The 26,819-nt window shown below is 40.3% G+C and overlaps 1 protein-coding gene across 1 annotated transcript in view; it reads right to left on the bottom strand.

Annotated features, from left to right (window-relative positions):
• Plppr1 (phospholipid phosphatase related 1) overlaps positions 1–26,819 on the bottom strand; it is a 204,366-nt gene that overhangs the window by 17,863 nt on the left and 159,684 nt on the right. The window contains exons 3-4 of the mRNA XM_057790712.1: positions 16,007–16,195; positions 7,331–7,463 (exon numbers count right to left, since the gene is read on the bottom strand). Of these exons, the coding sequence (XP_057646695.1) occupies positions 7,331–7,463; positions 16,007–16,195 (322 nt within the window). The remainder of the gene's footprint in view (positions 1–7,330; positions 7,464–16,006; positions 16,196–26,819) is intronic.

Raw genomic sequence — 26,819 nt, forward strand, 5'->3', positions numbered from 1 at the left:
GCTGAAAGCCTCTCTGGAGCACAGAGAGCATGGCGGGAAGGTAAGAAAGCATGGCAGGCCACTGTGGCTGAGGGGATCCAACAGGGAGCCTGCCACCTAGGACTGGGACTCAGAGATACATGCAACAATCTGCCCTCCAGCTGTGTCTCAGAAAAAGGGCCATGAGCAAATCCCACTTCTATCTATTGCTGGATGCTCAGTGTATGTATAGACTTTATTCCATCGAAGAGTGAGAAGGTGTAGACTCGTGGCTCACAAACAAAGCTGGATGCGCAAGGTGCCACACATTAGTTTTAGGCTTCTTGGACAAGTTAGTTTTAAGCAGCCAGCACAAAAAGCTAGCCTTGATTCCTGGCACCCTGTTCACTGGGATTGTCCTTGTATTGAATGTTTTGTCTTTCTATCAATCAATAGCAAATCTAGACAATACTTATTGAACGACAGCCTCCTCTCTCTGTAGAAATTTTCATATCTTTTGGCACAAATATCCTATTTAAATTTCCCCATCTAGTTTTCTCTGTAACATATATCTTCCAAAAAATATAATTTATTTATTTATGATGTTCAATGCCTGACTTTCCAAGTTAGAATAGAGCCGGGCGGTGGTGGCACACGCCTTTAATCCCAGCACTTGGGAGGCAGAGGCAGGCGGATCTCTGTGAGTTCGAGACCAGCCTGGTCTACAAGAGCTAGTTCCAGGACAGGCACCAAAACCACAGAGAAACCCTGTCTCGAAAAACCAAAAAAAAAAAAAAAAAAAAAAAACAAGTTAGAATAGAAAATCAACCAGAGTAAATTTTATTCAATTTTCTTGATAAAAAAAGTCCCCCTCAACACTATTAGAACCTAGCACAAAATCCGTTCTCAATAAATTAATAGTTGAAAGTTGAGTGAACATGACTGACCCCAGTGTCTAAATTATAAATAATTAAGTAGAAATAAAATGATTAGATGAAGTCTCATTCTAGAATAAGTACATTTAAGTGGCTTTCAAAATTGTGACCAATTTCTAGTTCTCAAAAGGCTGACATTAAGCTTGTCTTTGAATATCAATAATTGCAACCATAAAACACAATGACCTCTGAAAGTGCATTTAAAATATTCATGCTTCATTCAGATCACAATTTATGTGAATTAATTAGTGTCACATTCATTAGCAGTTTACCATGGCATTTTCTGTTCTGTCCACTGTTTCTAGTCCTTGGACTTGACCTAAATTGCAAAAGACTTGCTTAGTATTTAATTACATTTTGATTAGAAGTAATAATAGAGCAGCTATGTGGTCACCAATGAAAGACCCATAATAAATAGTTTCTGAATGGCAGGCTGTTTTAGGTGCTAACAGAGAGTCTGCTGTTGGCATGTGTGTAGTGCTTTTCCATCAATGCTACAGAAAGTAGCTATTCAGGAAGAGAAAGTTAATTTATTCTTCTTTCTATATGGAAGCCCCAAACCTTGTTAAGTCTTCTAGTTTCTACTTGTCAGTGTTGGGCCAAAAAGTCATCATTTAAGAACTTATGTTTACAAGAATAGTTTTTTCTAAAGTATGTTTATCTCCATATATTTTGGGGGAATGTGTGGCTACTTTACACAAGTCTTCGCTTGGGAAAGAAGGCCCATGTTTCATCTTTCTTGAGAACCTAAGGTTGTGGGTTATTATTCCTGTAATGTGGTGGAGTGAGAGGGGAAAAGAGAGAAGTCACATATCCTTTTATCTATACTATTTCAAATACTTAGTTAATTTTTTATTTTAGAATCACACTTATCCAAAATTCAATGAGTTGCAATTACAGAGCAGTGGACAACAAAATAATTCACTTGTCCTACATTTAGAGGCGACAATAGTCGACTTTCATTTTAATCCACTCTCTTCTTTTAATTTTGAGAATATAATGTAGTTTCACCATTTCTCTCTTCCCTTTCCACACTCCAAACCCTCCTCTATGTCCTATGTCCCCTCTGTTGTTTTTTTCCGTCTTTCAAATTTGTGGTCTCTATTTTTGTTCTCACTTTAAGGAGTACATGAGCATAGTGTATACTTGCATAATGTATCTTTTTTATTTGAGACAGGGTCTGACGAGGTAGCCCAGGGTGGATTTGGAGTTTCACCTTATACTCCTCCACTTGGTTCAGTGCTAGAATTCCAAGGGTTTGCTCTCTTATCATGCATAGATCCATTGTGCATTTAGAAACAGAGAATACTTTTAATATTTTGCATAGCATTTTATCATGAATAGGTCCCTCCATTATAAAGTTATAGCACTATTATATTTTTAAAAAATATTTACTTTTAATTATGTGTGTTTGTGTGGGGTGTGAATGTGAGTCCAGATGCTTGTGGAAGCCAGAGGTGTTGGGTCCCTAGACTGAAGTCAGAGGCTGTCGCGAGCCACCTGATTGATGTGCTGGGAAACAAACTTGGGTCCTCTGCAAGAACAATATGTGTTCTTGGTTGTTGAGCCATTTTTCCAGTCCCATTGTTATATATATAGCTTTGGTATTTTAATTTATATTATGGAAAATTAGTTCATAAGACCCATCTACATCTCTGCTTTTTTAAAAACATGATTCAACATGGAATAAGAGATTTCAAAGGACATTTATTATTTTTATTTATTTATTTATTATGTATACAATATTCTGTCTGTGTGTATGCCTGAAGGCCAGAAGAGGGCACCAGACCTCATTACAGATGGCTGTGAGTCACCATGTGGTTGCTGGGAATTGAACTCAGGACCTTTGGCAGAGCAGGCAATGCTCTTAACTGCTGAGCCATCTCTCCAGCCCCCAAAAGGACATTTATTTTGAAGACTTTTGCCATACACCATACAAATGTAATACAGAAAGCACAAAGTCACTTAATACTACCAGAACACTGCCTTTTCTGATCCTCCTTGTATGAAGCACATTTCATTAAAATAATTTGCTAAACCATTGGTCTTTTATTTATTTATTTATTTATTTATTTATTTATTTATTTATTTATTTTCGGCAACACAAAGCTGATTCCGTTTGCTAGGAAATACTATTTATAATGGCTTTGAAAACAATTACATAAACTGCAAGGGGATATCATGCCATTTAGGCTTAATTAGAACAGTCATTTAAAACAGTTGTCATTCCCCAATGCCAATTGCAGAGTGTGTATTTTGGTGACTACTGGCTTGGAAAGAAGACTATTAAGCTCCTTACAGTAACATTTCTTAATAGACTTTGATAACTACCTTATTTTACTTTAATCTTTGTCAACAGAAATATTTCCATTTAGAGGGTTTTTATTTCAATGAATATATTTTCTCTCTTTTATAAATAAAATAACATAGATACTCAGAAATTAACTTTTCTTGGATAAATAGACTTCGGCACTCTCCTTGCCCAATACTGCTCTAAAGTCGGACTGGACTTTTCATGCTATCTTACAGATCACCTTGTGTGTGCACAGTAAAGTTCTAGAACCAAGCTGAACTGGATATCATGGTCATCAAAGAGTAGGCAAATGAAGATGTAAAAATCAGCCTTTGTGAAGTTAGTTTTAGAAAAATGTATTACTTAACAAATTTTATCTTTGCTTTATCACAATAAACAAATAAACAAAATTTAAAAAGTTATTCCAAACTCTACATTTATTCAAAGTCTATGTCTGAGGCACATTGCCTGCAATATAAATTCCCCATAAATTCACATAAAGTCCCCACTCTCCTAGGATCAGAAATTACTAGAAGCAACAGGCTTAAGCAACTGTACCAGTATGTTAAATGCCCAGAAAAGATGAAAGTACAAGCCCAGTGGGAAGTCTGGAAGACAGGGTAGCTGGTTGGTTGGCTATACACAGGAACCTGAAGAATATGGCTAAATGCTATGGTAAAGGGATACTCTAGACAGTAGGAACACAACACGAACAGAAACCAAGATAGGAATTCTGTAGTCTTTCTGTCAGGCAGTACAGCAGTTTAGAACAGTGAGTAATGAGACTGGAGACAGAAGAGGGTCTCAGATCATGAAGGGCTCTGTAAAACATGTAAAGAACACGAGAAAATGGTTTGGAGTGACGGCTCAGTGACTAAGAGTGCTTGCATTGTAAGCATGAGCACTTGAGCTCGATTCCCCGGCACCCACATAAAAAACTGGGTATGGCCGCATGTGCCTGTAACACCAGTTCTGTAGGGTGTGGATACAGGAGGATCACTGGGGTTTTCAGGCTGTCAGTCTAGCTCCAGGTTCAAAGAAACCAGTCACAAGGGAGTAAGGTGGAGAATTATAGGGCAGGACACCCTATGTCCTTCTGCAGTATCCACAAATATACGTGTATATGGGCATGTGTAGGTACACCAAACGTGCACATGCACACACACACACACAGGCACACATGCACACACATACACGCATCAGTGGCTGCAAAATAATAAACAGATGGTATCTTAGTAGAGTTGGGAGGATGAATTCTGAGGCAACATCTGGGGAAATCCCTTAAAGGGGCAAAAGAATTTTAATTGCCAAAGTCAGAGGTCTTCAAATTTGACACCAATCCTCAAGCTAAGTCCTCAGTGTTTCTGAATGAGTAGCTATGGGGTGGGTTTTGCAGTTCTGCATGGCTAACAAGTTTCCAGATGGTTAGAGTCTCCCAGGTTTTCAACTTGAGCAACTGAGTGGATCCTTATATCATAAAACAAGGAACATATGAAGCAAATTCTCCTGTGACCCTATGATCCTCTGCCTTCTATTGCTGCTTCTACTAATGTCTCAAGCTTTGTATGTTACCCACTGACTATATGATGTTGGACTCAAGCTGATTTATTTGAACATATGGTGTGGGAGAATGGTCTGTATTCTGTCAATTAAATTTTAAATAAACACTGATTGGCCAGTAGCTAGGCAGGAAGTATAGCTGGGACAGCCAGACAGGAAGTAGAGGTGGGTCAATGAGAACAGGAGAATTCTGGAAAGAAGGAAGCCCATTTCTCTGCAGTCCTGACCCAACCACAGAAGAAGCAAGATGTAACTGCCCTGCTGAATAAGGTACTGAGCCTTATCTATGGCTAACATAGACAAGAATAATGGGCTAATATAAGTTATAAGAGTTAATAAGAAGTCTGAGCTATCTGTGTGATTTCTTTGGGACTTAACGACTGTGGGGACCAGGCGGGTACAAAAAAAAAAATCCTCAGTCAACAGAATGGTGCCCAACGTGTGGATGAATGCATACACATAAAGCTTCAGCATCCAGATCTCTACTAGCTTATGATAAACCTGTCAAGTCCAAAGTAAACTTCAATTCCCCAAACTCCAAAAGGCAGTCCAAATATCCAGAAATGGACTCAACCTGTACTAGAGGAGGCTTTCTGGTGGGTAGACAAAAGCCACCATTTATCAGGAACTTGTGAAAGCAGTTCCTATCTGCCAAAAGGAGTCATTTTCTTTACTTTTGGCAGAAGGGACATATTGGTCTCCAATTTCATATACCTGTGGTTGCATATCAAAGGCTATGCTGGCCGCCAAGTTCCTTCAGTATCACAAATACTTGTTATAGATTTGTCCAAATGGCAAATGTGTCATCACTTATTAGTGGGATCCTGGTGATCCTCCATTGATCTTGAAACCATGCTGTAGCCCAGTGTTGTGTCTCAAGTGGCAATTCCATGGCCCACATCACGTTGAGGGTTCCTGCTGGGAGTTGGGGATTTCCTGGCTCTCTCCACAAGCACTTATCTAAGCCACAGAGCGCTACATAAGGGACAAACACCAGTTAAAATTGCTATTCTTTGGCCTTGCCCCAGGTAGGGTGAGCCACAGATAGATAAGGCTTCTCTCTGCAAAGGGACAGTACCAGTGACTTTTAAAGATGTTTACAGTTAATTGTACTATAATATTTCATTGAATAACTCGTTTAATTATATGCATAGTAAGTGCAGCAAATGGAGGGGCTATACAATCTTGAATCAAATTATATCTCGATTCTGTCTTCTAGTAGAGTCTTCATCTGTATATTTCAAACAATAAAACACTTTATGTAATGGTGGGTGGATTAAATGAAGTAATGAAATAAACTATCTAGTCTAGTTTCCAGCGTGATAAATATTTTCTTATCTCCTCTTTTCCCATGATTTGGTAGTCAGTCACTCTGGTGGTAACTGGTATAACTCTATATATATTTGAAAAGAATCATTGCTCAGAACAGTTGAATTGGACAGCAATAACATTGTATGGATCAGGCTATACCCAGATGAGCCAACCACGTCTCCTGCAATAAACAAAACCTTTGATTTTGAGGACATTCATGATCTTAAGAGTATTTAAGTGTTAAATTTTAATTTGCTACATTTACAAAAGTTTTCCTTAGGCTTCCTGCTCTAGTATATTTTTCATTCCCAATCAACTAGAAATGTTACTGCATTAGACTTTGATATTAGACTTTGATAAGGTCATTTGTTCATAACTTGAACTCTTTACTATAACAGGAAAAAAGTATTAATTATTTATCAAAAGGAATGAGAACATGATGAAGCTGGTTCTCTGTCTTCTAGATAGTGCCATAGCTTGTTTTAGAAACAGCCATGTTCGTAATCAGAATTATATTGGGGCTCCTACGAAGGTCTTGTTACACTACCGATGTAATGATCATCTATTGAATGCTTATAATGTAGGAATTCTGAAAGATTTATGTTTTTATCTGCATCAACGCACACATTCTCATACAACCATTGTCATCTACAGCATTCTAAGCAGTTTTAGGAAGGACATAGATCATACCTTCATTATTCCTTGTCAAGAACACTGAAGAAGGCATTTCTTTTTCAAGTTGGGAAAGACATTTGTTTTTCAAAAACCTGATGGATTAGATGTCCCATACTTTGTTAAATTATCTGAATGGACAAATCTACAGGCCAGAAAAACTTTGCAAAAAAATTTAGCTATTTCATGTGGTTGATGTTCCCATTTATCCCCTAACGCTTACCTGACCCTTACCCTTTGGTGTATGTCTGCGCCTAATCAGTTGTAAAACCCATGGTCTGGGAGAATCTCAAGAAAATGCTAAGCAGGGGAAAATTAGTTGAAACATTTCTCTATAAGAATTTAATAAACATCACATTATTTCAAGGATCAAATATTTGAATCTTTACAACAATTTAATAAACAACATCTTACTTCAAGGATCAAATATTTGACATGGCACCATGATTAGGCTTAGCTTTACCCTTCATGGAAAATCCCCAAGGAGCCCTTGTTTTGAATGCTGGTATGGTACACATAGCTTATTTGACAAGCATATCCACCAAAATCAGAGCACTGTCCCTACCCATCGGAGCCTGGTTCACCGGGCTATAGCACTTACCTATGAATCTGATGATCCTTCGGAGTAAGGGGTTCAGATAACAGCATTCCCCTGTAAGGATTGTTTTCTCCTCAGCAATCAGGGATTCCCTTGTTGACTTTATGAAATACATGGATATTTCACCAATAAATATCTGGGGAAGGAATGTTAAAGAAAGTCAAGCAGGAGAATTGCTTGTTTATAGATAGAGCAGGGGTCCACAAAATAACTTCCAAGGAAATTGCATTCCTTTTAAGAGATACCATGTCAATTGGGGAGATGGTGGGATAGATACTATCTTGCATTTAACCCCTTTTTGTTTTTTGAGACAGGGTTTCTCTGTGTAACAGACCTTACTGTCCTGGAACTAGCTCTTGTAGACCAGGCTGATCTCAAACTTAGAGATCCACCTGCCTCTGCCTCCAGATTAAAGGCGTGCGCCACCACAGACCAGCTGCGTTTAATTCTTAGAATGAAATTGGAGAAACCAATATTTGACCATTTAAGATACAAATCTGGGAAAAATATTAAACTTTAAGGTCATATGAAATATAAACTGAAATAACAGTGTGTAGTGCAATTTATGATACAGCTGTGGCAGGATTAAATGTTTAACTGACTTTGGAAATTGCAACAATGAAGAATGATTCAGAGAAATTCAAGAAAGCATAATTTTACATCTCACAATACATTATTATTTGCATTATAAATACTTATTTGATCGTCTTTTGCCTGAGGTGTGTTTCTACTACACGGAAGTGGTTTGGCTGTTACTTCTTTATTACTAAATCCCTCTCTTGGTTCTTGAACAAAAACCTTTTAAATCATTATACATTGAGTGATAGTTTGAATATAACTAGCCCCCATAAGGTCATGGGAAATGGCACTATTAGGAGGTGTGCCTTGTTAGAATAGATGTGGCCTTTTTGGAGGAAGTGCGTCACCGTGGGGATGGGCTTTGAGGTCTCCTATGCTCACATTATGCCCAGTATCTCAGTTCACCTCCTGCTGTTTGCAGACTAAGATGTAGAACTTTCGGCTTCTTCTCCAGCATCATGTCTGCCTGCATGCTATCACGTCACACCATGATGATGTAAACCTCTGAACTGTAAGCCACAGCAACCAAATGCTTCTTTTTATAAGAGTTGCCATGATTGTGGCATCTCTTCACAGCAACAGAAACCCTAACTAGAACATATGGGTTCTAAGTTATGTAAGATCAGTCTCTATACTGACATTTAAAAATTTATCCTGCTAGCAAAAAGAACAGTAGACTGACATATAAAATATGGAATAAGCATGGAAAAAATTTAATAAACTCTGGCACAGCTACAACTAAAGATGGAAGTTAACAACAAAGAGTAAAAGTTCACAATCACCACCATCCATTAAATACTAGGCGCAGGGCACTTCAGCATGTTGACATGCTCAGATCCCTCATCTAGATATAAATACCTTTTTCTCCCTGGAGAGCCATGAATGGTCTCTAAAGCATACAAATGACACATGTGGGCCACAATAAAGCAATAGCAGTAAAGTTGCTATTATTGTTTGATAACAGTTAGATAGCATCTGCACTGTAGTCATTATTGCTATCATTACATTATTACAATAAAGCACTTAACTAAGTCACTGGAGAAGCAGATTCCAGGATAAGCATAGTCTACTGGGAAAGTACTAAGAAATGGAGAACCCAAGATGGAAGAAAGGACTTCCCTCCTCTAGATAACCGAGGTTTGAGACTTTAGCGTAAAATGTACCTCCTAGCTAAGAGACTCTGCTAATTCTTATATCTACAACATTTATTAATACATAAGTGAAATATATATCATATGTATGTATTTGTGCATAATCTTAGAGTAAATGAGAGTAAAACCTGAACTATATATTTCTGAGTCTGACTTATTTTGATCAAAATAATTATCACTAGTTTCATTCCTCAAGCCTAATGACCCGAGTTCAGTCATCATGACCTGGGACCTACATGATAGAAGGAAAGAACTGATTCTCACACATTGTCTTCCAACTTTTTCATACATATACTGTGGTATGTGTGTATGTGTGCTTGCAAACACACACACACATACACACACACTAAATAAATGGAATTGAAAAAGTTGAAGAATGTGAAACTGATGCAAAAATAACATTGTTACCAACATTCAAATCACAAAGGAGGTATGGAACATAAGAGAGTAATAAATGAAACAAGGGTATATTTTATCTATATATTTGTAATGAAGCCCATTATTTTGTATGCGCAATAAAAATCAATAAAAATAGAAAATGCAAATTGGATATTTATATCCAGATACTGGCAATGCCTGGAATATACTAAGTGCATGCCTAAGTATTAAAAGAGAGAAGAAGGGGTCAAGGGGTCATTTTATAGTCAAAATGGAGTGACATATACTTGGCTTTTTGTAAAACTTTGATGGGCATCAAGTTGTTAATGAGCAATCCAGTTCCTTCAACACTGAATGGACTTTATGGGCAGTCATCTCCCCCCACCACACATGCCTTTCGCTATTTCTCCATTCACAGGGTCTTCTATTCTCGTGGGTGTTTGTGGAGGGCGGGTGAGTCTGCCTGGAGGATGCAGGGCTGTGAAGGTAAAAGATGGCTCTGCTTTCTGCCAAGCTTCCAGCTCACCATTGATGCCATTTGCTCATAATGGCAGATTTACGGCTCTGGCTTTGGCAGTGCATTGGCCCCTTCATCTGTACTTCTGCTGGACCACCCTGTCTCAATCCATCATCTCTACAAAGAGCATCTGGAGCACACAGGAGTCTCCATGTGTTCAGTGCTGGCTGTCTTACTTGTTTAGACCTCTCTGATGGTTGGCTAACAAAAAACACATCAATCACGGCAAATTAAGAATGTCCTCCAGTGAAAAGTGGTCAAGGCCAAACTGGCTCTGGCAAGAATGAAGTGTAGATAAATTCCATTAGTGATTTTCATCTTCTAGTTCTGCTAGCCACAATCCTAACTGACTAAGACCTTTGATACAGTAGTAAGTGTATTTTAAGTCATGACAGCAGCTGCAATACATGGTTAGAGATCTTCCACATACAAAACTTAAATGCAAATATGTAAACCATATTGAAACATGGTGATCATGTTTTTGTGTTTTATCTTTCTTGATGCATTATTCAACAGACCGAAGCTACTTTTGACAGATAAAATTATATGCATTTATCATGTCCAACAAAACTCTCTAAAGTGCATTTATATTGTGCAACATGTGACTTCAGCTAGGTAACTGACATATGTCTTACCACACATAGTCACCACTTTGGAGGTGTAAGTATTTAGCATCCACTCAGCATGTCTCAAGATCACAACATGTTCATAGTCATGTTGTACCCTGCTAGCCCCCATCATTGTCCCTTTTACTTTCCTGGCATCTGTAGTTACTTCAGGTTATCCGAACATCTGGAGCTATGTGTCACTCAACTCAAGCGGATAACATCTTGTTGAGGATTTTCACACCTTTGTTCATCAGCAGCAATGGCCTGGAGATCTCTTCTGATGTACTGGGTTTGTTGGGTTTAACACTAGGATAATTCTGGTCTCAGACAAAAAGGTAAGTTTGCTAAGTTTACCTATTAGGCATGATTTGCCCTATAGAGCAGGCCTTACGTCCAATGAAATGACTATTGGTTATCTGCTAGATGTTAGTGCCACTGTTTGACTTGAATACGCCTTTCACACTGCTTATTATTGTGGTTCCTAGGCTTTTACACCTGGGTGTGATAACTACAGATGTCTCTTCCCCCAAGGCAGGTCACACAGCACCTTCAGTTACTATAAGAGCTAATAATTGATATTCTACCTTTCACAATCACAAGCATTCAAACCATTGCAGATTTTTAAAGTGATCCAAGAAATGAGAAAAAAAAATAGATTCTGCTGCCTGCACCATGAGAGCCTCCTTTATTCTGGGCTTTTATCTTCCATGACGAGTGCTATCGATGAACTCTATATCTGCCGAGAGTTTCTGCTTCCTTTACTTGCAGAACTCTAGTTTCCTCAAGAATTATTGACTTTTGCTTTATCATACATAGATATAAATAATAGATACCACCACTGGACACTCCCAATGTCCTTTAGCAGCATAAATAGGAAAGGCCATATGTATGACAGCATTTTGAAAACCATCTTGTGCCTGTGATAACACGAGATATTGCCTTCTGGTCTCATCCAGGAGCCAGCTCCACCCACTCTGAAAACTATCTTAGTTGAGACTATAGTTGTAGAAAGGTGGGACCATATATTCCTAAAAACATAGAACTCATTAATACCTTTTGTTTTGCTGAACAAGAGCAATGGAAACCTAAAATAATTTTATCAAAATATCATTCTCAATAAAAAAGTAAACCCAATTGTAATCTTCAAGTAACTTAAGCAGCCCCTATTTTTAGGAAAACAATATTCTTTAAACAAAAAATGCTGAAAGTGGTGGTGTCCACCTTTAATCCCAGCACTTGGGAGTCAAAGGCAGGTAGATCTCTGTGAGTTCAAGGCCAGCCTGGTCTCCTACATTAGTTCCAGGACAGCCAGGGCTATCACACAAAGAAACAGTCTCAAAAGAAGAAACAAAACAAAACAAAAAACAAACAAAAGACCCTCACAAACAACGATAATATACCTTTAAGCTTAGAATAACTGGAAGTAGTGCGATGAGCAAACACTACTAAAGGAAATCCGGATCACTAATATGTAGTATGAACAAAAATGTGGAAATTGATTTTTAAATTTTTTTCCAATTCATAAATTTAATTGGGTTATCCATATGTTCACCCCAGAAGAAAGTGTAGATTGTAAAGATACAGTATAATAGTTTGGCAAAAGGACTTTCTGTCTGAAGAAGTCATGTGATGAGGTCCAGAGGGATAGAATGTAACTTAGAAAATGTCCAAGAGTTTCAATGGAGGAGATAGTGCAGCCCCGGAAGAGGTGGATTCTGAGGAAGTGCAAGATAGACAATGTCTCCTTTGCTTCTTCAGCAGCTGAGGCCCTGTCAGGCAGCCAACAGGCTCTGCACTGAGAGACCACTCTGTGGCCTGCAATGTCCTTTTACATTGGATGCAAAGAGCTCGCACAAATGCTCAAATGAAGATTTGCAAGTCCAGTCTTTCTTTCGAACTGCGCTGGCCTTTCCTTTCTGAGGAAACTGCTCCTGAGTCGCCCACACATGTGTCTGTGTGCACGCGGCTTGCACTTGGATACCAAACTGTGAGCTATTTCCGTTCTCTTGGGCAGAGAGTCAAATGCTCGGCTGCTTCAACGCTAAATACTCCCCAGTCACTTCATTGTGAGGCCAAGAGAAAGGTTTAATAGCTGTCTTCTCATGCCTTGTGCCACTGGGACTGAGATGAAATAAGGGTAAATCAGATTCGCTGCCCAGTAAATCCTCTTATCCAACAGGCTCCCTGGCTCTCTCATTCGCCTAGGAGTTGGAGTTTATCCAGAAGGCCCAAGGGAGCAGTTCATTAGCCAAGCTGTCCAGGTAGTCAGAACAAACCCTGCAGGCTTCTTTGAAGTATGGGTTACGACTGGGGGCTAAACAGTTCTGGACACAATAAATTCTCCAAGCTTCAACTTTTCCTAAGGATATGTGACACCAAGGGCTTTGACCCTGTGCAGTTTATCCCAAGTGGCATTGTCTCAATATGAGATTGATATTTTATGACAGGAAAGCAGAAAAGGGGAAACAGAGAGTTTACAGGTCAAATAGCCCTGTCTTTTCCCTCAGCTCTCCCCTGTGCATCTGCAACTGGGAATGGGGTCGTTAATGCCCAGCTATGGAGACACAGGAATGTGGTGCTCAGTTCAACCACTGTCGCTGTGCTTGGAGATGCCAAGAAAGGAAGGAAGGAAGGGAGGGAGGGAGGGAGGGAGGGAGGGAGGGAGGGAGGGAGGAAGGAAGGAAGGAAGGAAGGAAGGAAAGAAGGAAGAAATAGAGAAAGAAAAAAGAGAAAAAAGGGGAAAAAAAGCCAAGGACAATCCAGGTCCAGGTAGAGGTAATTTTCTGAAATTTACTACTAGTTACTATGTACATCACTGAAAAGTGGTTCTGCCTTCATTATACCCCATGGAGCAAGGGAAATTCTTTTAAGGAGGAACTGATAAGTTGTGCAGCCCCGTGGCACACGTGGCACACACAAGTGAATCCAGAAAGGACTCTAACATGCAGAAACTTTCATCAAAATGGTCCTTTTTGTGTTCTCATCAACTCTGAGAGCTAGAAGGTCTTGGAAATCATTGAGCCTGATCCCTTTTAAAAGTGTAGAGAAGAGAAAACTGAGCCCACAGGAACACAAGCAGCTAGAAGTCACACAGTTATTTGGGGCCTCAGTCTGAGGGAGACAGTGAAGGCTGGGAGCTCTGAGCAGGTGTGTGTGCTGAAGGAGGCACTAGGAATCAGAGGTGCTGAGATCTCACATGGGCAAGTCCTACCTCACTGCGCAGACGTGAACACAGCTCCTTCCCGGAGCTCTGAGGCTATCTGGCCTGTTACTGCTCACAGATTGGGGTCTTGAGGGAATACAGCTGCTGACTAACAGGGCTGAAGACTGTATTGCTCCCTGCCATTAGCCCAGCAGTTGTGACCATCCCTGGTTCCCAGCCATGCCCTCAATTTTAGAAGGAAGGCAACAATGGAACCCAGTGGGCAGATCCCTGTCCATCTGTTTATATAAAAATGGAACCTTTAGGGCATCATTTAGCCAAACTGTGTCTGGTGTTCCCAACTGAAAGATGAAGGAGGCTGTTGGCCATGATTTTTATGTGCATTGGAATACTCTGTTCTGTCTCACTGGGATGCTATGAGGCTCACCTAGGCAACATCTGCAGAGTAGACATCATTATAAAATGGTTTCTATTTTTAGTCATACAAAATAATGTTTTTCATGATGAAATTTTCATACATAAATGTTATGGTGTCTTGGTCACATTAATCCTTCCTTGCTTTTCCTCCCCTGGGCCTTGTTATCTCCCCAATATTTTCCCATATTCTCTCTTCCACTTTCATGTGCACTTAACATTTTGAAGAATTTGCTTTTGATTTTATTCGGCAATTATACTGTTTCTTTGATTCAAATTTTCTGCTCATCTTTATTAATGTTTCTGCTAGTCGTTTTTTTAATGGGCAAAAATCTCTATAAATACAAAATAATCATAGGAAAATAAAGAGAATGATAATGAGACTAGGAAGAAAGGAAAAATATATTAGTAACTCAATGGGTCACTCAGCAATTCATGTCTGAACACATAAGAACATGATATCATGATGTGTTTATGGCACACTCGCAGTTCCAGACTGCCTCATGGTAGAACTACCACCAGTACATTCTAGACAGAGTTTAACCTGTTTCCTTGTTTTACCTGGGGATTAGAGTTTTCTGCCTTGTGAGGCACATAGAAGTGTCTTCTCTCTATGCTTTCTTTTTCTTCCTAGGGCTGAGGATAAGGATAAGGAAAAGGAGACATAGAAGTTATGTCCAGTTCCCATCCCTTTAGAAGAGATCATTCTCAGGGGTTCTCAATGGAATGTCATAATTCTCAGATGAGGACATTTGTCCCATGATGTCAAAGCAGTGGAGGATAATTCCCTGCCAGGTTCTTTACTCCTGGACACGGGTATGCCAGGAACTTTAGGAAGTCATTTCTAGACACAGTGACAACCTTGCCTTGTCTAGAAGGAATCAGTGAGATGAGTCACCCCGCCAGGATGTGAGCTGGATACGCTGCTCTGTAGACCTAATGTTTTTAACCACCCGGATGCATTGTATTGCATCTCATCAATATCGTTCTCATTTCTCCTGATGTCTTAGTAGCTAAGGGGAGCTCTGCTGAGGATGGATCAAATGATCTGAATAGACTTGGAGTATGATGATTCAATTTTTCTATAGCCTCAAAATTACAGTCACTTTTCATCATAAGTCAAGAGTAGCCTTGCCACCGAGAATAGCTTTTGAACTGAATGTCTGAGCAATCACCGTATTCTTCAGTAAACCAGTTAGTATTTTTAATGAAGGCCCGGTCTGAAAGAGAGCAGAAGGCTCGTCAGAGGTGCAGTGGAAGAGTGGGGTTTTATTAGAAAGAGATTAGATGGGAAGGACAGAGCCGGAACTGAAATTATGCCCAGATTAATCTGCCCTGGTGACTGCAATGTGTTCAGATACACGACAGGGGCAGGGACAGCACATTTTGGGTCAAGTAATTTTGCTCCTCTCTGGCCTCTGCAGTTCAGCGGTAGCAGCTGGAGGGTTCTGCTCAGCTCTGATCTGAGTCTCTATGGCAATCCCATCGCTCCCATTCAACTCCTGAATACACACAACTAACTCTCAGCCTACTTTTTCTGAGAGTACAGTAGCTATTCTTAAAGAGGCCAGCTAACCATGTCTGTTGATTTCTGACATTCACACATGCTTTAAAAAAACACAGCTTCAAAAACCCTGACACTAAAAAGCAAAAAAGAAAAAAAAAATCCATCTATGAAAGGCAAGATCAATTTAATTTTTGTTGTTGTTGTTTTTATGAAGAGTTCTACTCAGTCTTTTCCAGCTGAAACAGGAAAGCCTTGATTAGGCTACCCGCTGGTGAGACCCAGGAGGACAGGAAAGAGGAGAAAAGGCAGACAGGAAATACTTTCAGGTACCCCACAACAAAGAACTCTTGTTCTGTACTTACAATAGCAGTTGGAGTGGCAGCCAGCACGCAATAGAGCACCAGAGGGGTGATGAAGCTTTCTTCCTCCGTCCCCGGGTAAGGCTTCATTAAGTCTCCATCCTGACAGAAGAATCCTTGGATATGCACCTGAAAAGTGTCAGTGCATTCGAAGTAGTAGGCAAGCAGCACTGTCCCAGCCATGATGACAAGCTGAAAATACAGCATGGCCACACAGAGACATTAGCGGGGCTTCGGAGCAGCGCTGGCCCCTTAGAGCACACTCCCTCCATCACCCTGCAGCTCTTCTGGGGTTGGTATTGGCAAGGGTGCGCGCGCCTGGCGCTGCACGCTCTGGGCTTTGGGGTTGTGTGCTAGCTTGTCTGCCTGCTAACATCTGCTGTAGAAACCTTCCAGCAAATAAAGTGCAGACCCCAGCAAGGCTCGTAGAGCGACCTGGCTCTATTGCTATGCTCTCGGAGTAGCTGCGGAAACTGGGGCGGACATGCGCATTCACATTCAGGTCAGAGGTGAAAGTTCGAACGGCAGAGGCTTAGTGAGAAATTTTATAAATTATTAAAGATAGACTTACCGTACAAAATGTTAGTCAGTCAGTCAGGAGTAAATGACTGAGGGAGAGGGAGAGAGGGAGAGAGGGAGGGAGGGAGGGAGGGAGGGAGGGAGAGAGAGAGAGAGAGAGAGAGAGAGAGAGAGAGAGAGAGAGAGAGAGAGAGAGAGAGAGAGAGAGAGAGAGAGGAAGACAAAGGTTTAGCAGGAATGAGAGGCTTTTTCAGAACCATGTCTTATATTATTGGCAGGTGTTCTACATCAGGGATGGCTTTTAACCTTTTCCAAAATGCTCCCTACTGGAAAACCAAGGATCCTATCTTATAGACACACGTGACCTTCACAAGATTTAGACATAAGGAGACATAACTATCAGTTAATTTTTGACCCATGAATTTCCCAGATGCTCACTGGTGTAGATAGTTGTAAGGAGTATGAGGAATTAAAGGGACATGTAAGTCCAACATTATTATTATTAGGTTTTTCAAGACAAGAGTTTCCCTGTGTAACAGCCCTGGCTGTCCTGGAACTTGCTTTGTAGACCGGGTTGTCCTCAAACTCACAGAGATCTGCCTGTCTCTGCCTGTGCTGGGATCAAAGGTGTGAACCACCACTGCCCAGCTAAAGTTCAACATTATTTTGCACTCTGTATTTGGAAGACATAAAATGTCAAGATAAGACAGCAATGAAAGCGGTGGTGAGGAAACAATTCCTTTTGAGGGAACTGAAAGTGAAGTAAACACACACACACATATGCATACACACTTGTGCGTACACCTCACCACGCACACACATGCACACATACATACCACACACACAGGAGGACTCAGTACAAAGGCACAGGATAGAAACAAAATATAGAAGTCTTTTTCAACAGTAAATACATCAAAATCAACTAACAGTAACAAAACAGTTAATATGATGTATCTAAATATGAATCTATAGCATAAATCTTGAACAACTGTCTGATCGATATGATTCTGTAAATAGCATTCAGAAAGAAATGAATAAACGAATGAATCAATTATTCAATTATTTACAAGACACAAAGAACAGAAAATATTTGAGACTTGATGGGTGGGTCTAGGCAGGACTCCAGCAGCTTGTTCATAGACTGGTCCACGAGAATGAGGCAGTTTGCTTTAGCTCTTTTCCTGATGAACAGCTGGAAACTCAATCCTGTCATTTTCCAGCAATTCTCGGACTCCGTGGAACATTCTCAATACTGCTCTTTTAGAGATAAAAAGGGGAAAGTAGAACAATTCAGAGCTCGATTTCTACCGTTCTTTCCCACTGAACAGTCTTTTGTGACCTCATGATAAAGGAAAGCTGATTCTGTTGTTACAGGAACAGAAAGAACAGAGGACGAACCCCGTCTGTGAACAGGAAGGCCGGCCCCATTGCACCGATGGCGATCCACAATTAGCCATCCTCCCTGTCCTGGGTCATGATTCATCACTGTCTAGGGTTGAGCAACCAGTGCCAGCTGGCACGCTTGCCATCTCTGACTCCTTCCCGTGCCCATTTAGGGATGCATGGAGGGAGCCCATAATGTTGTTGTCACACAAACAGATGGTGAGACTGTGCCAGACTGAGCACTGGTGGAAGAGGTGAAGAATGTCAGTGTGGCAGAGGCAATTATGGATGAGGGATGATAAAAAGTATTGGGAGATCACATGCCAGGGACTTTCCTCAGGGCCCCTTCCCTCAGAATAACTGTCGAATACAAGAAATACATAGCATGTTAATCATACCACAAGGATTTGAAAGGCGGATGCCAGCAGAACCAGAAACCCAGCCTCTAATGGTTGAGAGTGCAGCGTTTCTACCTAGATCTCTGCTGATAAAAGTGAGTGTCACACAAATTATAACAAGAGAGTCACCAAGCTGAACAAATAAACACAAAAGTTTAGAGTAATCGTAGAGCACCGACTTACACATGTGATACAAGCTGGGGCATCAGGGTCCTGGTGTGTGTGTAGAAGGAAGAAGCAGGTCAGAATGAGAGGACTGGTGTCCGGTGTCAAGTGTGAGAGAGTACACTTCGCGTCAGGAAATCTTAGTGCTCTTTGCCAACCTTCCCAATTTTGGGGGAGCAGCTGGGGATCCTGGAACACAGACTTCCATTGCAACCCTACTTGAGATGACAGATACTTCCTTTTCTAATGAGCTGGATTTTGTTTGTTTGTTTTAATTTGGCCATAGACTACTAAGGATAACAAAGTGACAATTCTTCCAGTGGTTTTCCATACAATATGGCAGCACTTACCAACACTGGGGACATAGCATGTGATCTGTCACAAGGTATCACCTGATCCCAAGAAGGATTCATGCTTGTGGCCAATAAACTGGTAGGGAAGGGAGTAATGGAAGAGCAGGGCAGGGGATTGCTGGCTGGGGGAAAGGCAGTTACAAAATCTGTGTAGGAAATTGTGGTCCAGCCCGGTGAATACATACTGCATCCCACAGGGTGAGGAGACAAAGGAGACTTGGAGGTAGAAGAAACACAGCCCCAGTGCTTAGACAATAAGAACTCACATAGTTCTGATATGAAAGCAAGGTTGTAGTGAGAATTCCAGGCAATTATATAGCTCAAACAGCTGCCTGTTTCTCAATATTGAAGAAGAGCACCCAAGTTCCAGTGTCCGTGGTTGCATATGGGGAATCAGCAAATGGCATTAACAGAAGTGAAAACCAGTGCAGTAGCCGAAAGGAGGAATACATAAAATCAATGACCTCAAGCTTCGGGGAGATCTTTCTGGAGACCTTAGGGTAAGTGTGGCCCCTTTAGGAAGTCTGGAGGATAGAACATCAGCGGTAAAAAGTAAGGAGGAGAGAAAGAGGAAAAGAAAGAGAGGAGCAGATGGTAATCATATACTATACATGAATCTTGAAAACAGTTCTAAGAACTTTACATAAACTAATTCTTTTGTTTTGAGAAACAGTCTCACAATTTTCTCTGGTTGTCCTTGAAAACATAGGCTGTAGTGATCCTCCTGCCTCAGCCTGCTGAGTAGCAGTGACTGCAGGCATACACTACTCCATCAGCTCATGCACGAACTTTACATCTGTTTTGTCTGCCTGTATGGAAGGCATATTATCATTTCCATTATAAGGATTAGGAAGCACATACAGAGACATTATATGAATTGTGTGAAGTCACAAAACTCACATGGTGAGTCTGGGATGGTATTTAATGACCTTTACATATAAATTTATGTAGCCTGGAGAAAATCAGTCTCCAAACATATACTATATATGTGATACACTGTGTTGAACATGTGTGGTGTTCAGGGGTCATTTTCTTTATGCGTACAAAAGTTAATAACTATTTTATGATTGTGGAATGAGGCATGTTTAAATATTCCCATTTTGTTTCACAAAGGAAGGATCTCAACTTTCATGAAATAAGGTAAACCAGCAGCATAAGAAGTTGGGACAGAAGAAGAAAGGAAATCAGCACAGTGACGATAAAATAGAGACGTGTAAACATAAATTGTCTAGCAGTCAATGTCACAAGAAAATCCTGGTTTCCCAGTACGAGGTGAAAACAAAGCAGTGGTTAAAAAAAGTTTTCTGATTAGTGACCAGGCAGGAGTTCTTTTTTTGGGGGGGGGGTTCTCATAAAGGAATCGATGTGGGAAATTGCAACTGTTTGGTGCTATTCTTTAAGTGAGATGTCATATCAGGTCTTTGTATTCTTGATATGGACTAAGCACATAGCTCAGTCTTAGAAAGCATGTTAAACATCCAGAAAACAAACCACAAGCACAAAATATATGTTAAGGTTAATATAAGGAAAGCTCACAAAAGTGATATGGTGAAATGGAACGAATGAGCTGGGCATTCAGGGTCTGTGCAGCTTGAATTTGACAGCAACAGTGTAATGGAAGGTTAAGCTTGCAGGCTCGCAGCTTTACTAGGACCTACATTCTGATGCCTCAGTTGCTTCCTTTGTAAGATAAGTTATCAATACAGTAGCTCTGACTTCTTTCGCTTATTGTGAGTATTAAATGAGGAGTGTGCATGGTGTCCTCAAAACAGACCATTGTCTAGAATCATAATTGGAATAAGTATGTCTCAGTAATTCTCCATAGCTGTAGCTTCTCTCAGTTTAGTTTTTCAGAAACGTTGGGTAGCAATGACTAGGAGGTATCTTTTTACAACCCCCATGGCTAGTTAAATGAGGAACCACATTTTTGAAGCTGCAGAGAATTAAGATGTGGTTGGGAAAGGCATCCTCTCATGACAACTGGGGAACCTGAAATGGAACCTCTTGCGTATTTGAATTCACCCCCTTGTCTTTAAGAATTTCCAAGGGATGTCTACAGGTAGAACATGGGATGGAACAAAACTGCTGCTGTTCAAGTAAGATTAACTGCCAACTACATACAGACACTGAGAATATCCAATTATTAACAAAACTGTTAGAACAGGCTGGATCTGTGAACTCACATGACTTTCTGTGGATAACAGAGTTCATAAAAGTTAAGTCAAAAGAAAGACAACGATATACAATTGGCAGCCAGGTAACATGATGGTATAACTTTAAATGCACCATCTTTATGATGTCCACACTCACCCTGTGAGCTATAATAAGTTAATTGTCATGTAAAAAAAGGGGAAACTCTCCCAACCTCTCAGAACCAGTGAATGGAAGGGCCAGGATCTGAACCTCCAGTACTATTTAACCACCCTTTAATGTGTAACACCTGTAATTAGCAAAATGAGCCTATGCATGAAAAATGTTTAGCACAATGTCCTGAACTTGGTAACAGTTCAGTTCTTTCTCTTGCTTTTAAATGCCTATTTTTTTTCCTGCACATGATTTTAATGTGACAATAGAGCTTGAGTCTGATCTCCTTTCTTAGCCGTTTAAATCACTGAGTTCTCTTTCCTGGCACGTCTTAAATGGCTCCCTCCCCTTTACTTTAGCCTGGATCATAAATGGTCATGCTCTCCAAAAATATCCTTCACACACTTGTAATTATCTTTCTCTGCTTTCTCATTTGGAAGTTTGATTTTTTCCTGTCATTTTCATTCTTACATCAACTCTACACACCCTTTCATCTCTGTCGTCGTCCTTTTGCTTTTGCCTTCCTGGCAGCATAGTGTTCAGAGACACTGTGGATGTCACCTGTTCAAACTAGAAGCAGCATTTTTGTTCTCCCCACTTGTTCTCTCTCCTGCTACATCCAACCACCATTGTCTTGGTCACATAGCAATCTCAATTGTTATGGAATAATTTTTGTTTGTGTGTGTGCACTGTGAAGATGTGTCTTTGCCAAGGCGCCTGCTGATTGGTTTAATAAAAGAGCTGACTGGCCAATAGCTAGGCAGGAAGGCATTCTGTGGGAGAGCCAAACTTAAAGGAGACGGCTGGGAGGAAGAAGGACAGAGTCATTGGGAGTCGCAAGCCAGACACAGAGGAAGTAGGAGATGCACATGCTGTGCTGATAAAGGTACTGTCACATGGTAGAACATAGATAAGAAATATGGGTTGATTTAAGATGTAAGAGCTAGTTAATAATAAGCCTAAGCTATCAGTCAAGCATTTATAATTAATAATAAGTCTCAGTGTGGTTATTTGGAGGAGCTGACTGATGGGACAGAGCTGACTGGCAGGACAGTAAACCTCCACTTATACTCAGTATTATCTTAGGATCCTCCTTCCTTCATTCAAGTCATGCCAGACCCAGCTAGCAGCCAAACTTTATGACTTCAGGGCCCCCTTGTATTTATTCCATTTTCTTTTATCAGTTGCAGCTAGCTGCCTTACTCATGCCTCATATGATCTTTTATACATCACTGAAATTTGCCCAATCTCTTACAGTCTTTGGGATTTCAGGCCCTCTATACTATCATTTAATCTCTGTTGAAGAGTTAACATCCTATTCTTGACATAATGAATCATGCCTAACCCAGGGAGACTGAGGCAAGAATTTCATCATGAGTTCAAGGCCAGCTTAGAATACATGGTGAGTTTAAGGGATTGCTTGCCTACAGGATGAGACCCTGTCTTAATAAATACATTTGAGCATAATTACTTTGCATGGTGGACAATGTCATTCCCAGAAAACATGGGTTATTAAATAGAAACTTACATGCAAGCCATGGGCTGGGGTCAGGAAAGAATCATGGGTCCGCAAAGCAACATAGAATATTGCCATTGCTATTGATTAGTCACCATAACTATGTGTTAAGACCATATCGTCAAAGATAGCTCACACTTGGGCTCTGGAACATAGAGAAATGGATCTCAAACTAACTGGACAATTTCCTCCCAGCTGGTGGAGGACAGACATCAATGTGGAGCTAGTGGTAGTTTGTAGCTGCTGAGAGAAGAAGAATCATCCTTTTTGAGGGTGTGGTCACTGGCAGGATTTTAGTGCTCCACTGGATCAGCATATTTATAAAAAGAGACATACAGCTTCATTCTTTTTTACCCATCGCCCATGTAAACCTGTAAGAAGTAACTGCTTACAAACCACATAGGACAATGGACTTTTGATCTTAGACTTTCCAGCCTTCAGAATCAAAACGAAGAAATGGTTGCTGCTGAAGTCACCTTTTATATAGCAATTGGTTGTGCAATATGATTTAATACATGGATATTTAGATAAAACAAGCATTTTCTCTGCAGCAAACACACTGGGTTTTGTCCTTCACCTATGTTTAGAGAACAAGAATCCCCCATCCCCCAACAGAAGTAGAGTGTAGGCTAGCAAGTGCCGTGAGCCATCACTTCATTAGTGGAATTCACATAGTGTGTGTCTCAATCCAGGATCCTTTACTTTCTCACCTAAATACACCCCTTAAATAACAAATGCAGGGCTGGAGAAAAGGCTCAGTGGTTAAAACCACTCTTCCATAGGACCTGAGGTCAGTTCCCAGCACTCAACATCAAGTGACACACTTCTCTGGTTGCTTGTGCACATGTGTGAATATATATTTATACAGACATAGAGACACAGGAATAAAAACAATAGTTGTTTTAAATAGGCCAAGTGCAAAGACCACCTATGTGTGTTTAGTCAGCTAGACCTTTTGTTCCTAGTCCATCATATTGGTTGTTTGCTGTGGATTACATAGAGAAATGAAGAGTTTTAATAGGGAGATTTACAGTTACACCCAGGAAGGTGTAAATGCTGGGTAGGAGTTAAAATAAACTGGCCACAAACTTTTCTCTTGGTATTCTGCTACTGGAGTTTTGATTATTTGATCACATGTAAGGATACATAGAAAGGATGCTAAATGTATAGTGATACAAAACTGGCAGCATAGTTTTCGTCTAAGGAAGAAGAATAGAAATACAAAAGGATGCTGACAACTGTGAATCCTAAGCATAGATAAAAGTAAGGTCCAACAGCAAGGACCCGACAGTTAATAACTCAGGGTTTGAGCATGTTATGGTCCAATATGGTAAGGGACCATCAGTACCCTATGGACAGCCTCAGACCTTAAAAAGGGCAGAGTTCAGCATGCATTCCATGCTAGAGAAAGTGAGATCAATGAGAAGCGGCAGGAAGAGAGGTCTGGGAAAAGACAGTCCTAGATGATGAATGTTCATTTTACCTATTTTTTATTGTTGTTAAAAGTGGACGTGGTAGTTTAACCGAGATGACATCCATAGGCTCATATATTTTAATGCTCACTTAACAGTTGGTCAAATGGAAAAGATTAGGACTTATGGCCTTGGAGGAGAGCAGACTGTGAGGTCTCAAAAGCCCCGACACACCAGGCCCCGTATCTCTTTGTCTGTTGCTGTGCTATAGGGGGTGTTGATGGACAGGTCAGTCCATAGAGCTCCTCTGGTGGGCAGAAAAATGCCAGATTTTATTAGCTCATTGACTTTCCATGTAGCAGGTTTTGGCCTTGTCTTCCTTCTGCAGAAGTTGCCTGGCAGAGGTCTCCTCTTATCATACAGCATGTATTGCTTTCTTAACAAGCAGCATGGATTTAGTTGGAAATCATTATTTTTATTTCTGTTCTTGACTTTACAATTGACTTTACAATTAGTTATAACGGCAGAGGTTTTGACTGCTGTAAGATAAGCAGTAACAATTAGTTACTTAATTAATTAGAAACAATACTAATGAATGATGATTCTTTTACCCTAAATGAAAGAAACTTAACTTGGGGCCAGGAGATAGCACAATTGGTAACAAACTTTCCATGAAGCGTGTTTGGAGTAGAGGGCTCTGCTATGAATCCACATATATTCTCGGGCTTTGACTCCCAGGTTCTTACTTCTTTGTCGGAAGGAGAACCAGCCGGTAAGCTACAAGGACAACAGATGGGCTACAGGGATGCTCTGTTGTTAGCCTTCAGATGCTAATGGCGCAGGTGACACTATTCTCGAGAAGGGACAGAAAAGCCTTTGATATATCATCAACTCCAGCCAAAAACGTTGAAAATAACAATGAATTTAAAAATTAGCAGGGTCTAATCATTCAGAAAACTAATCCCCATTCAAAGGACAAAAGACCCATGCCATCTCTGGTAGCAGATTTTTAAAGGGAATGCATAGTTGAAGGGGTTTGAGCAAGCATAGAGAAGAAGCCTCATTAATCCATGCAAATGAGGCCGTCTCAACTTTTAAAGAACCCGTTGAAGAAACCACACGGATAATTTCTAAGGGAAGTGTAATTTTCTTGCCATCTTAAAACTTTCCCTCATTCATAATTGAAAGAGATTTTCAGTAAGAGAGATATGGGTTTAATCAGCAGGCACAGCCAGGGCACAGCCAAACCTGACTTCACAGCGGCTGTTCAGGCACTATTGGATCACCCATGCCGCTTTTGCTTTCTGAGTTCTTAATTGGCTTTGGGGGGCACAGTAGAATCCTGGCCTCATGTGTAGCCTTCCGGCCTCTCACTCGTCCCAACAAATCAAGTTGTAACTGTGTTATTACTTCTTATGGCCAGTTCATGTTGCAATGATAAATATCCATATTAAAAATTTAGTGTGTGATATTGCAAGGAAAGATAACTTACTTAAGAATTAAAATGTGGATTAATCCCCTTATTCTAAGGTTTTTAAATTTGGCAGGTTTTGCTACTGAAATATTTTCAGGGCTTACGGACATTGGGAAATTTCCAGAAGTATATTTTAGAATACAGTCTTTTACAATTACGTGTTCATTCGCCGGAGAAATTATTATTAACTTCTAGAATATTTATAGAAATCCCTGGAAAATGGGATGATACACAGTGAACCTCGGTTCCAAACAAACCAAAAATTAAAAATCTCACCTGTTCCTTCAGTCAAACTTTTACAAAAATTCTTGTTTGTTATTCATAATAATTCTTTTTTCATTATTAGCTTTTAAGTCTGAGATGAGACCTATTTAGAAAATATTGCTTTGAGAAGAGATTTCCACTTTTCAGAGAGAGCAAACCTAACTCTCAATTGCTGGCACGCCACGTAGAGCCAAATGCTCAAGATGACGACTGGAAAAAGACCATTAAGGACACACATGTTCCCGTGTTTGCTTTCGCAGTTTTAAACAGAAGCGCTGCTCCGTTTTAATTTCCCCGCAGAAAGCAGCAGGGTTCTTTTATCTCCCCGTGCATTCATTGCGACCACATTTGGAATCGGGCAAAGGAGAAGAGAAGGAAAATGTCTTCTCCCCAAATCAACCAGTTTGTTTCCCTTTCTAATTAAAACAGGTAAATCTCCACATTTCAGCGGGCTTAGCTGTTCCCAATTTCTGTTAACATGAATGAGTAAGCAAGGAGATTTCTATTTCCATTTGAAATTTGTGTCTTAGGGAGTGTCACATGTAAACACAGGGGGGCGATCCTGCATAGATGAGACCCTCACGTTGCTGGGGGTAGCTGGCAGATCACAGGTGCTAGTCTGCACCTGCTCCTTCAGGTTGCATCTAAATGGAGCCAATTATCCCATGGAAAGCAATTAAGTGGAGACTTGGAATAAAAATTTCATTTCACAGATGCGGGATAGCCACATTTCATCTTAATTTATTTAAATCTTCATAAGCACACGGAAGCTAGGACAAAATATGATGGCCTTGTATTAGCAGAGTGGTACCACGAACCAAGCACATAATTGAGCATCTTTTAATTAGAAGATATCTTAATGCATACATTTAAAAGTAAACAATCAGAATCTCACCCAGTGACCAAAAATTATTATTAGTTGCTGCATATTTATTTTTCCAGACTTTCTGCTTTCCCTATGCATATAATATGTGCAGCTTATGCCAGATTTAATATGTTTGCATGTACATATTGGAACCACACAAACC

The sequence above is a fragment of the Chionomys nivalis genome, chromosome 16, assembly GCF_950005125.1.
Source record: "Chionomys nivalis chromosome 16, mChiNiv1.1, whole genome shotgun sequence".
Classification (NCBI taxonomy): domain Eukaryota; kingdom Metazoa; phylum Chordata; class Mammalia; order Rodentia; family Cricetidae; genus Chionomys; species Chionomys nivalis.